General features: G+C 61.1%; 1 protein-coding gene across 1 annotated transcript in view; it reads left to right on the forward strand.

Moving 5' to 3' along the window:
• The first annotated feature begins 219 nt into the window (after positions 1-219).
• LMTK3 (lemur tyrosine kinase 3) overlaps positions 220-12,914 on the forward strand; it is a 17,445-nt gene continuing 4,750 nt past the window's right edge. Inside the window, 13 exon segments of the mRNA XM_034638984.1 lie at positions 220-265; positions 699-832; positions 1,086-1,236; positions 1,753-1,829; positions 2,296-2,414; positions 5,865-5,952; positions 6,285-6,433; positions 6,856-6,940; positions 7,019-7,140; positions 7,292-7,441; positions 7,954-8,913; positions 8,915-10,293; positions 12,783-12,911. Of these exon segments, the coding sequence (XP_034494875.1) occupies positions 220-265; positions 699-832; positions 1,086-1,236; positions 1,753-1,829; positions 2,296-2,414; positions 5,865-5,952; positions 6,285-6,433; positions 6,856-6,940; positions 7,019-7,140; positions 7,292-7,441; positions 7,954-8,913; positions 8,915-10,293; positions 12,783-12,911 (3,589 nt within the window).

A 12,914-nucleotide genomic window follows, 5' to 3' on the forward strand; every position in this document is an offset into this window, starting at 1 on the left:
GGCTGGGTGGGGAGGGGGTCCGTTTGGGCAACATGGTGTGTGTGCACACGCATGTGTGTGCAGGGAGCTGGGAAGGACGGGGCCTCTGGGAGAATTGGGGGCAGAGGGAGGAATACTATTTCTAAGGGGGACACAGCATAGGAGGCTGCCTCTAGCTTTGGGGGAGACCCAGGGCTTGCGGAGTTCCCTTCTCCGGGGCTTGCGCTGGGGACAGAGGACATGTGTGTGCTCTACGAGTCCCTAAAAGAGACAGGCCTCAACCCCCGTAACTAGGGGGTTCCAGCGTGGGGCAAGAATCTTCTCCCCGCCTGCAGTTGGGGGGCTCATCCTCTTGCCCAAATAGGGGGTAATGAAACTGTCCGTTGGAGCGTATTTTAAATTCTGAGAGCTCCAGGCTCCACTATTACACTTCCTTCCCTCAATCCTCACTGGAATTCATCCAAGCCTGCGGTGATGTGATGGGGGGGGGGTCCCAGATTGGGGCGAGAGGAGGGACCCCACCCCCAACCCAACCACCTGAGAAGGCCTCAAACTACAACTCCCACAATGCCCTAGGCCATCCGGCTCCTCTGCCAAGAAGCCCCTGGTTGCAGGGCATTATGGGAGTTGTAGTCAATCCTGGCCAGGATGGGAGGGGCATGGAGTCTGGGGAGTTTAGGGCTTGCAGCCGGGACCCCAGCCCAATCTTGTGCCCACAGATGGATTCGCCCTGGGCCGGGCCCCTCTGGCTCCTCCTTACGCCGTGGTCCTCATTTCCTGCTCCGGCCTGCTGGCCTTCATCTTTCTCCTCCTCACCTGTCTGTGTTGCAAACAGGGTGATGTCGGCTTCAAGGTGAGGTGCATGCGGGGAGTCAAGTGGGGAGGAAGACTCCAGCGAGGCCTTTAGTCCCCCAACCCAGGTAGTTGGTGGGAGAGAGGGGCAGTAAGTCTGAGAGCACCTTCTGGCCCGAAGTTCTGGCAAGAGCCGGAGTCTTGGGCTGAACATCGGGGGACAGTTATAAGAAAGAAGGGGAGACACACCGTCGAGAAGGGTGATGGCGTGCTCAGTCCTGTGTTCTCCCACCCCTCACCTCTCCTGACCCCAGGAGTTTGAGAACCCTGAAGGGGAGGATTGCTCCGGGGAGTATACTCCCCCAGCCGAGGAGACTTCCTCCTCACAGTCGCTGCCTGATGTCTACATTCTCCCGCTGGCTGAGGTCTCCCTGCCGATGCCTGCTCCTCAGCCTTCACACTCAGGTATTCTCCACACCTTGACTAGGATCCCACGGTCCCACGGGACAGGGTGGAAAGCCCTGAGAGTCTTCCCTCAGGGGCCAGGGAGCTGAGGTCCCCCGCAGCCAAGGAGAAAGACAGGGGGGAGGTGGGAGCCACAGAATCTTGGAAGCGGCCTATAGGGAGTCAGAGATCATCGTGGTGGAAGCCGTTGGTTAATCCAAAACCAGATTTGGGGATTCTTGTGGGGCAATCAGTGGTGAGGTCAGCCTCGAGCTCAATCTCAGTGGCAGCCAATGGCAGGCTGAAGTCAAGTCACAGGCTCTTGAAATGCCAAAGGGAAGGATGGATTGGATGCTGGGAACTTACGGGCAGCCAATGAGGAGGCTGAGATCCATCAGGGAATGTTGGGTTGGCCAATGAAAAGAGATTGGTATCTGCTTTGACCCCAGTCCCCACTGAGTTGGGGGGAGTATTGTCAGTGGTACTTGGAAGGGGAGAGAGGCTAAGGGGCCTCCTCCTTTTTGCCCCCCCCCCCAGACATGACCACCCCCCTGGGCCTTAGCCGCCAGCACCTCAGCTACTTACAAGAGATTGGGAGTGGCTGGTTTGGGAAGGTGAGTGGGTCTGGGGGTGGGGAGGGAGGGGGGTCCATACAATCCAGGGCTGTGCTCCTGTTCTGTGTCCTTCCCCCCTCCCCCGCTCCCACCACTTCTCATCTGTCCCCTGCCCCTCAGCCCACCCAGCGCCCTCGCCTCTGTCCACCTCTCACCTGCTCCCGCCTACCCCACCCCCCCACATCTGTCAGTCAGCGCCTCCCTCCTCACTCCATTGACCACTCTGCCTCGCCACCTGGCTCTCCACGCGTCCGTCTGTCCATCCTTCCATCCGTCCCTGCATCCATCGGACTCTGGGCCCGTGAGTCTCTCACTCTGCATCTGTTGGGGGGGACAAGGGTGATGGGATCTGATGGGAGAGGCTGGAAAGAAGGGGGAAGCTGGAGCCATGCAGTGGGGTGGAGGTGGCCCTGGGGCTGGGGCTGGGGAGACTGTAGGCACTGACTCCCCGGTCCCCCTTGACCAGGTGATCCTGGGAGAGATTTTCTCCGACTACACCCCAGCCCAGGTGGTGGTGAAGGAGCTGCGAGCCAGCGCGGGGCCCCTGGAGCAGCGCAAGTTCATCTCGGAAGCCCAGCCCTACAGGTACCGGGCACATCTCAGTGGACGTGGGCCCTGGAGGCCCCAAGATACGGGTTTCCAGCTCAGGGAGGTGACCTTAGGGAGCGGGAGGAGTCAAGCGTCAGGTCAAACATGGTTTGAATCCTGGATCTACTTCTTCCTGGCTGTGCGACTTGATGGACAGAATTTGCCTCTCTGAACCTCAGAATCTTCATCTAGGAAGTGAGTCTGGGAAGCCCACGGAGAGGGCGGCTGAGAGGGTGTGAGATTTTGCATGAAGCACTGGGTTCATAGTGGTTGTTCCCTTCCTCAGGCCCCTGCTTGCGGGTGAGGAAGGCATCATGGACCGGGGCCCTGAGCTGGCACGCAAAGTGGCCCTGAGGAGCTTTGTCACCTCACCTCCCACCCCTACTGGACTGTTAGGTCTGGGAAGCCAGGACCCTGTCCCTTCTCTGCTTGGTCTCCCCTCCACTCTAAGGGCTTCTAGTCAAGCACTAGACAAACATTTGCTACGTAAACGCCTATCGAGATAGTAATTGCCCTGTCACGGAAAGGATATGTATACAGAGAACCTTTTTCAAAAATTGTAAAAATGGGGTCTACCCTGAGAGATACAGACACTGGACTTTATCACCGTCATGCTCCACAACCTCCCATGGCTCCCTATTGCCTGCAGGACAAAGTCCCACGCCTCTGTACAGCCCACACACCCTGCGAGGCCTGCCTCTGTTCCCTTCCTGCCACTGGGCCTCTTGGCCCAGGCATTCTGGCCTCTTCACTGATCCTTTCCTGTTACAGTCTCTTTCCTGCCTCAGGACCTTTGTCCTTGCTGTTCCCTCTGTCTAGAATATCATTCCTGGCTCACTCACCCCCAGCTCCAGATAGTGGGCTCCCTTCCCCTCCTCCGGTCTCTGGCCAGAAAGGCCTGCCCTTACACACACACACACACTCCCACTCAAGGAGGGCCCTGGGATGCTTCATCACACCAATTCGTGTGTTTTCTTCCTAACATGTACATCATCGGCTTACTTGCTTGTTTGCCTGCCTCTCCCGAGGCCCGTGCTGGCAACCACTAGCCACATATGGCTATTTAAATTTATGTTAACTAAGACGAAATCAAATGAAAAATTCATTTCTTCAGCTACACGCAGCACATTTCAAGTGCTCAGTAGCCACATATGGCCAGTGGCTCCCATGTGAGACAGCTCAGCTCTAGAACATTTCCACCTTCACAGAAGGTTCTGTTGGAGAGCGCGGGACGACACTGGCAGCTCAGGGCGGCGGGGGTGGGCTGGGGTGGGGGGGGTCCGTGTGCCCTTTGTAGACGTTTGCTGAGCGAGCCAGCAACCTGGGATCAAGTCCACACGCTGCCACTGTTCCCAGCTGTGTGACCCTGGACCAATCGCTTTACCTCTCTGAGCCTCTATTTCCTCTGGATTTAGTGGGAAACGTCATCTTGCCCAGCGGGGTGGCCGGGAGGGTTGGAGAGCTTAAGTGGCCGGCCTTGGCTCAGAATAGTAGGTGTGTAATACAGCCAAGCATGTTTCCACATCCGCCAACCTAAATCCCACCTTCAGAGCTCCAGCCGTTTGTCAATTCCCAGGACACGCCGGGTGCTTTATGACTACTTGGTCTCGTGATTCTTGGGCCAGGCAGGGGTTCGAGGCACAGTTCTCCCAGGTGGAGAAGTGAGCCTGGGCACTGGCCCCACGGCACACCAGTAGCCCCTGCCCCCGGCCAGACCCCAGTGGGACAGTTACTGACTGGGCTGCAAGCCTGGCGTGTTTTCACCTTCCTACAGACCCCCAGGCCGGGCAACTGGGTAAAATCCTTCATTATACCCATTTTTATTGAGCCCCTGTCTAGGCACTGGGGACATGACCACCTGAACAGAAAGCCCCAAATTCTTGTCCTAGTGGGGCTCCCCCCCTAGTGGAGAAGATACGCCATAAACAAATGAAGAAGGAAATTGTAAGAAGCAAACGTCAGAGACTGACCCGTGCCAGGAGGCAATAAGGCAGCACGTGACAGAGAGGGGAGCTGTGGAATCCTGGGGGAGGTGGGGCTGGCTGGGAGGGATTGGCCACACAGGCGTGGTGGGAAGCCTGTTCCAGGCAGAGCGGACAGCAGCTGCAAAGGTGGGACGGCAGGAAAATGTGGGGCGATATGAAAATCAAGCAATATGTTGGCCTGGGAACATAAAAGCAGTAATAATAGCGAGGATCTTCCACTGTGTGGAGGCTCCTCTCTGGTCTCAGTCACTTCCTCTCCACAACCGTTTGAGGGAGTTACTATGACTGTGCCCATTTTACAGCTGGGGATAATCGAGGCGGGAAGAGGTGAAGTGATTTCTCTGGGGTTACACACCTGCCAAAGGTGAACTTGGGGGGCACGCGGCTGGCTCAGTGGGTGGAACATGGACTCTTTTTTTTTTTTCTTAAGATTTATTTATTAGAGAGAGAGAGCGAGAGCGAGAGAGAGCATATGATCGAGGAGGGACAGAGGGAGAGGGAGAGAGAGAGAGAATCCCAAGCAGGCTCCATGCGCAGCACAGAGCCCTGATGCGGGGCTCCAGCCCGTGACCCTGAGATCTCCACCTGAGCTGAAATTAAGAGTCAGTCGCTTAACCCACCGAGCCACCCAGGGGCCCCAGAGCATGCGACGCTTGATCTCGGGGTTGTGAGTTCGAGCCCCACATTGGAGGTAGAGATGATTAAAAAAAAAAGAAAAGGTGGACTCAGGATTCAACCCTCCTGCCCACACCCCAGCCTGACTCTTACCCACAGTGTGAGGATAAAGGAGGGGGCTTGAGGGCAGTGAGGTTTCTTGGGGAAATGATGTTGAAGCTGAGGCCTGAGGGATGGGGAGGACTCTGCTGAGTGGAGGGCTCGTTACAGAGTGAAGTGTAAGTGCAAAGGCCTGGCGCCTATTCGGGCCCCTGTGAGTCTGGGGAGACGCACAGGGTGGGGTGGGGAGAAGCGATGTTGAGAAAGGGCAGGAAAGACCCAGGAGCGAGAGTTGCTTTGTCCCCGGGTGCGGGGGGGCTGTGAGCAGGCGCATGGCATGTCAGAGACAGACTGCAAGGGAGAGACCGGAGGCAGGGAGGCCGGGTGGAGGCTGAGAAGAGAGTCCAGGAGGTGAGGAAGAGGCTCCAGCCAGGCTGTGGGGAGGGAAGGGGCTGAGCTGGGGAGAGGTGAAGAGGAAGGAGGGCAAGGAGGCACCTTCCCCTTGCCAGGGGTCTGACCTGGGAACTGGCGGATAGTCCTGAGATGGGGACCTGGGGAAGGAGGGTGTGTGTGGAGGGGGCATGAGTGTGGGGGTGTGGCCGGGAGTCAGGAGGTGGAAAAGACCTAGACCAAACAGGTGGAAGCGACATTCTGGTGTGGCTGGGAGGCTGGGGTGGGACAGAGGTCTGCGGCGGTGGGATGGAAGCTCGAGGTTCCTGACCCTGCCGCCTCCCCACCCCCGCCCCAGGAGCCTGCAGCACCCCAACGTCCTCCAGTGCCTGGGCGTCTGTGTAGAGACACTTCCCTTCCTGCTGATTATGGAGTTCTGTCAACTGGTGAGGCTCTGCGGAGGGAGGGCATGGTGGCGGGCTGGAGAGGCGGGGGTCTGGGAAGCCTAGCGTCCTGGGAATCTCGGGCAATAGCACGTGCGACATGCGCTGATGTTCCTCGAGCGCTTTACTGTAGATGGGCGCTCGCTCAGATGCGCACAGTGAACTAGCCTGCGAGGTGGGTTCTGTGGTTATGCCGTTCCAAGCGGCAGAGGAAACTGAGGCTCGGAGGGACTGCCCGCCGAGTGCAGAGGCCGCCCCCCATCCTCGTCTGGGACAGGCTGGATGGTGGGTCCCTGGAAGAGGGTGGTACTGACCCACCCACCCCTCCCTCCCAGGGGGACCTGAAACGTTACCTCCGGGCCCAGAGGCCCCCTGAGGGTCTGTCCCCTGAGCTGCCCCCTCGAGACCTGCGGACGCTGCAGAGGATGGGCCTGGAGATCGCCCGCGGGCTGGCTCATCTCCACTCCCACAACTACGTGCACAGGTGGCTGCCGGGGGCCACGGGGAAGAGTGTGTAGGGGTACTACCTAGGGGAGGGAGGCGAGGCTATGGGGGTGGGAGGTAGGGCCACAGGGAAGGGGCTCAACCAGGGGAGAAAGCCCGAAAGTGGCAGAGTTCGGAGGGGAGGAGTCAGAAGACAGGGAGGAGTCAGGAGAGGGGGCGGAATCGGGAGGGGAGGAGTCATAGAGGAAAGGGGGAGGAGCCGTGGGCTGGGAGGGGTCAGAAGGAGAGGGGGCGGAGTCAGGGGAGGAGGTGGCAAGGGGAGGCGGGGGAATCAGGGCAGGGGAAGAGTAGTAACGCAAAGAGAGAAGGGGCGGAGCCTGCACGGTGGGCGGAGTGTAGGCGAGGCTGGCCGTCCGTCCCAGACTGTCCCCTTCTCACCTCACGTCCTTGCCCCGCCCCCAGTGACCTGGCTCTGCGCAACTGCCTGCTGACCTCCGACCTCACCGTGCGCATCGGAGACTATGGGCTAGCCCACAGCAACTATAAGGTGGGGGCTGCCCTCCATCAGGGCGGGGGGCGGGGGAGGACCCCGACCCGCCTGACCGCGCTCGGGCCCGCCCCCCAGGAGGACTACTACCTGACCCCCGAGCGCCTGTGGATCCCGCTGCGCTGGGCGGCGCCCGAGCTCCTTGGGGAGCTGCATGGGACCTTCATGGTGGTGGACCAGAGCCGCGAGAGCAACATCTGGTGAGTCCCCCCGGGGCCGCGCGGAGCCGAGGGCGGCAAGGAAGCTGCAAGGGTCCCGGGTTCCATGGCCGTGGAAACGGAGGCCGGAGGGGAGGCCCCCAGGCGAAGCAGGGCAGGGCTCTGACTTCTCTCCGCCCTCTGCTCCCCGCAGGTCCCTGGGGGTGACCCTGTGGGAGCTCTTTGAGTTTGGGGCACAGCCCTACCGCCACCTCTCAGACGAGGAGGTCCTCGCCTTCGTGGTCCGCCAGCAGCACGTCAAGCTGGCCCGGCCAAGGCTCAAGCTGCCCTATGCGGACTACTGGTGAGGGCAGGGCCTGATCCCCCCCTCCGACCCCTGACCTTCCCATCCCACCCCAGGATGTCCCAGAGCCCCTCACCTCTTCGCACAGTACCCGCAATCTCACTCAGCACTCGCCACAACCCCTGGAGTGGAGCGTGGACGGCCCCACACCTTTTGCTGCTTGAAAGCATCTGCTGCTTGGAAGGGGTGACGGTGAGGCTGGGAGTGGCAGACCTGGTATTTGAACCCTAGTTTCTCCGCTCCTAAAAGACCCCCCGCTGCTTGCTTGTTTCTGATTTCGGAGCTCACAGCCCAAACAGGAAGGCCACCTAACCATCATTTCCTCACATCTGCCTTGCTGTCTCCCCTCTTCTAGGTCTGCCCCCCCGCCACCCCATCTCTGTCACACACACACCCCGGGGCTCTGTCCCCTCTCTCTAGATCTCCATCCTCTTCTCTCTCTGAGTCTCTCCCCGCCCTGCCCCCTCCACACACACACTGGGACTCACCGGCCCCTCCTCCCTCTCCCCCAGGTACGATATCCTGCAGTCCTGCTGGCGGCCACCTGCCCAGCGCCCTTCGGCTTCTGATCTCCAACTGCAGCTCACCTACCCTCTCTGAGCGTCCCCCTCGTGGCCCTGGCCCCCGCAGCACAGCGCGCCCCGCCCAGGGACCCTGTCCTCACCATTCCCCCTTCTGGATGGCTTCCCTGGGGCTGACCCCGACGATGTGCTCACGGTCACTGAGAGCAGCCGTGGCCTCAACCTTGAGTGCCTGTGGGAGAAGGCGCGGCGGGGGGGGTGGCGGGAGGGGGGTGGGGGGGCGCCCCCTTGGCAGCCGGCGTCCGCGCCCCCGGCCCCCCATGCCAACCCCTCCAACCCTTTCTATGAGGCGCTGTCCACGCCCAGCGTGCTGCCGGTCATCAGCGCCCGCAGCCCCTCAGTGAGCAGCGAGTACTACATCCGTCTCGAGGAGCATGGCTCCCCACCTGAGCCCCTCTTCCCCAATGACTGGGACCCCCTGGACCCAGGAGTGCCTGCCCCCCAGGCCTCCCAGGCGCCATCCGAGGTCCCCCAACTGGTGTCCGAGACCTGGGCTTCCCCCCTCTTCCCTGCAGCTCGTCCCTTCCCAGCCCAGTCCTCGGCATCAGGCAGCTTCCTCCTGAGCGGCTGGGACCCCGAGGGCCGAGGTGCCGGGGAGACCCTGGCGGGAGACCCTGCCGAGGTGCTGGGGGAGCGGGGTACCGCCCCGTGGGCAGAAGAGGAGGAGGAGGAGGAGGAGGGCAGCTCCCCGGGGGAGGACAGCAGCAGCCTTGGGGGTGGCCCCAGCCGCCGGGGCCCCCTGCCCTGTCCCCTGTGCAGCCGAGAGGGGGCCTGCTCCTGCCTGCCCCTGGAGCGGGGGGAAGCCGTTGCTGGCTGGGGGGGCCACCCTGCTCTTGGCTGCCCCCATCCCCCAGAGGACGACTCGTCCCTGCGGGCAGAGCGGGGCTCTCTAGGACCCAGCCGTGTCTCCCGACCCTCCCTCGGCCGTGGCCAGTCCCGGTTCAGGCCTGTCGTCTCCGGGCCCCAAGCCGGGGGACAGCGGCTACGAGACCGAGACCCCTTTTTCCCCCGAGGGAGCCTTCCCAGGCGGGGGGGCAGCCGAGGAGGAAGGGGTCCCTCGACCACGGGCTCCCCCCGAGCCCCCCGACCCGGGAGCGCCCCGGCCACCCCCAGACCCGGGTCCCCACCCGCTGCCGGGGACTCGGGAGAAGCCGACCTTCGTAGTTCAAGTGAGCACCGAGCAACTGCTGATGTCCCTGCGGGAGGACGTGACAAGGAACCTCCTGGGGGAGAAGGGGGCAAACCCCCGAGAGATGGGACCCAGGAAGGTGGGGAGAGGCCCCGGGAACAGAGAGAAAGCCCAGGGCCCGAGCAGGGACCCCACAGTCCTGGGCAGCGGGAAGAAAGCCCCAAGCCCGAACGAGGACCCGAGCCTCCCCATGAACGGGGTGACAGTGTTGGAGAACGGGGGACAGAGAGCCCTGGGCATCGAGGAGAAGGTGGCGGAGAATGGGGGCCCAGGGACCCCAGAGAGAGAAGAGAAAGTGCTGGAGAAAGTGCTGGAGAATGGGGAGGTGACACACCCAAGGAGGGAGGAGAAAGTGTTGGAGAATGGGGAGCTGAGGTCCCCCGAGAGAGAAGAGAAAGTGCTGGCGAATGGGGGACTGACACCCTCAAAGATCGAGAAGGTGTCAGAGAATGGGGGCCTGAGACTCCCCAGGAACACGGAGAGGCTGCCAGAGACTGGGCCTTGGAAAGCCCCAGGGCCCTGGGAGAAGGCGCCCGAGAGTGGGGTGCCAGCCCCAGAGACCTCGCTGGAGAGAGCCCCCGAGCCCGGCGCAGTGGCCTTGTCCCAGAACGGCGGGGAGACAGCCCCTGGCCCCACTGGCCCAGCCCTCAGGAGCGGGGTGCTGGAACCCGGGACCGAGAGGAGAGCCCCCGAGACTGGGGGGGCACCGAGAGCCCCCGGGGTTGGGAGGCTGGACCTCGGGAGTGGGGGCCGAGCCCCAGTGGGCATGGGGATGGCCCACGGCGGCGGCCTCGGAAGCGGCGTGGACGCAAAGGCCGGATGGGTAGACAGCACGAGGCCACAGCCGCCCCCACCGCCGCTGTCGGAAGCACAGCCGAGGAGGCCGGAGCCAGCGCCGCAGAGAGCCAGGCCGGAGGCGGCCTCCTCCGAGGGAGAGCCCGGGGCCCCAGACAGCAGGGCCGGCGGAGACACAGCACCCAGCACAGACGGGGACCCCCCCAAGCCCGAGAGGAAGGGCCCCGAGATGCCACGACTGTTCCTGGACTTGGGGCCTCCTCAGGGGAACAGCGAGCAGATCAAAGGTGAGCAGGTTGCTGGGAGTGGGGCTGCGAGGGTGGGAGCCGAGGCCTGGCTCCTTCCAGGATGTACAGGTGAGCTGAGGATCTCAGGCTCCCGGGGAGCAGACAGGTCAGGCTGGCCATAATGAGGGCAGACCCCGGGGCCGCACCGCCTGGGCTCAGATCCCGGCTCTGCTCCCTCTCTAGCTCTGTGGCCCCGGACAAATGACCTTACTTCTCTGTGCCTCAGTTTCCCGCCAAAAATGGATGATGAGGATAGCACCTAATAGGGCCGAGAGGCTTCAGAATGTTAGGACCTCTGAAGACTCTAGCCCAGCCTGGTAACACCAAGCTCCTGGTTTCATTGCAATTCCTTTAGGCCCAGGATCGCCAACTCAGATGCCCCCGGGGGCCAGACAGTATTGGGAAATAAAGGAAGCCATCTGGGAGAGGAGTGGGGTGGGGGGAGCTGGGGAAGGAAATGTGGCCACTTTTCAGCTCCCGTCGGGAATGCCCACCTGGCAACGCCAGGTGTGCTGCTTTTCCCTTTTAAGCCAGAGTTCTGCGTGTTTTAATGGTTGGAGCCGATTCACGTGAACCTTCTCTATGTGCCGGGCCCCGAGCTGCCCAAAGCCGGGACCCAGGGAGCTCCAGACTCTGCCCTGCACCCCCCCCCATGGTATTGGTGATTGATTTAAGAGAAGGATGAATGGCCCCTGTTTAGAGCTGGGCATAGGGACTGTGGCTCCACCCGAATCACCCAGAGGCCTGATTTCCTTAAATAGTGCTATGAAAGTTTTAAATGGGCCCTGGTTTATATTAGCAATCTCACAGCCACCCTGGGGGAAAGGTATCATCTGTTTACTAGAGGAGCCTGCAGCTCAGGAGGGAAAGGTCAGGAAGGGGACTGGGCACAGAACTTTCTTTCCTTCCAGCCCACGGTATTAGAACAGTATCACTTCCTTGAGATTGTTGTGGGGAATTCGCAACCAGCTGTGTCAGGAAAGGCCCCAGACAGCATGAATGTGTCAGGGGTGGAGCCTCTAAGATGTCTCAGAGGATTGGGGGTGAGGGGGTAGCAGGGAGGGTGTTGCTGGGTGGGAAGATGCTGGGAATAGCCTGCTTTAAAAAAAAAGTGCACAAACTCCTACTCATCCTTCAAGACCCCACTCAATTTTCCCCCTTCCCTGGGAAGCCTTCCTGATTTCCAAAGGCTCTCACCCTGTCCTTCCTGAGAGCTCCTTGAGAGCTCCCCCACAGCCCCCAACTCCATCGCCCTGAGATGGATGGTCAGGGAAGGCCTCAAGGAGGTGACTTTTGAGCAGATGTGAAGGAAGTAAGCTGGGTGGACATCTGGGGGAAGGGTGTTTCGGGTGGAGGGCACTGAGATGGGCACTAACTTGGCATGCTCGGGGAAAAGCAGGCCAGTGAAGCTGGAATGGAGTGAACGAAGGGAGGAGAGTGACCCAGTACACATCCAATCTTTCTCCCTGCTCTGCACTGACCCTCCTGTTCTCCCCACGATTGCCCCCCACAGGGCCCGTCACACCATTTACTTATGCACTAATGGAGGGATGAGTGGCCTCTGTTCATTTCCTAGAGAGGAGACAGAGGCTCAGAGAGGAGGCTCTGCTTGCCCCGGGGCACACAGCAAGCCCACAGGGTAGGCTTGGGATTTGAAGCCAGGTTTCCTCCTCCAGGGACCTGGAGTCCTTACGTTCTAGCAGGCTGAGATATGGGAGTCTTAGGGCAGGGGAAAGAACCTAGAGATGGTTAGACAGCCCAATTGTGTCTGGCAATTGAGGGCCAGGGAGGGAAAGTATCTTGGTCAGATAGCAGGGAACGTTCATTCAATAATCCCACCAATATTGCCTGAGCACTTCTGTGAGATGGGGACGCAGCCAAAATGAGCCCAAGTCAAGTCTGTTCTGTGGCAAGGCAGACATGACTCACATGACTGCAGACAGACAGTTACATGCTGAGCTCATCTGCTTGGAGGGGGCGGTGCTTGGTGCTATGGGGTGTAGAGTGGGTGGCCTTGCCTGACCTTCTGGGAGAACTCTGAAGGCTTGAAAGCCCAGATCAGAGGTAAGGGATGAATAGGACTTGAATTAGAAAAGGAACTTCCAGGCAGAAGGAACAGCTTACTCAAAGGCTCAGAGGTGGGAGGAATAGGGAGGTGGCCCAAGTGGCTGGCTGGAGGTCAAGTTGGAGTGAGGTGAGGAACAGAGCCCTGGGAGGTCAGCAGGGCCAGGGCACTTGGATGGCGGAGAGAAGTTGGGGCTTTGTGATGTGGACACTGCGGAGTCGTGGAGAGGGTTAACCTCTGGAGTAGAGGGAAGATCTCTCCTGCTCTGCGTGGAGAAAGGCCCCAGAGCAGCCCTTTGGTTCACAAGAGGGGAAACTGAGGAGGCCCACACTGTGGCCTGAGATTACCTGAGGACACAGCGGGGCAGGAGGGCATGCCTCAGTTTCCCCGGGAGCAGGGGCTCACCGGGTCTCTCCCCTCGCAGCCAAGCTCTCGCGGCTCTCTCTGGCGCTGCCGCCGCTCACGCTCACGCCGTTCCCGGGGCCGGGCCCGCGGCGACCCCCGTGGGAGGGCGCGGACGCCGGGGCGGCTGGCGGGGAGGCCGGCGGGGGGGGCG

The sequence above is a fragment of the Ailuropoda melanoleuca genome, chromosome 12, assembly GCF_002007445.2.
Source record: "Ailuropoda melanoleuca isolate Jingjing chromosome 12, ASM200744v2, whole genome shotgun sequence".
Classification (NCBI taxonomy): Eukaryota; Metazoa; Chordata; class Mammalia; order Carnivora; family Ursidae; genus Ailuropoda; species Ailuropoda melanoleuca.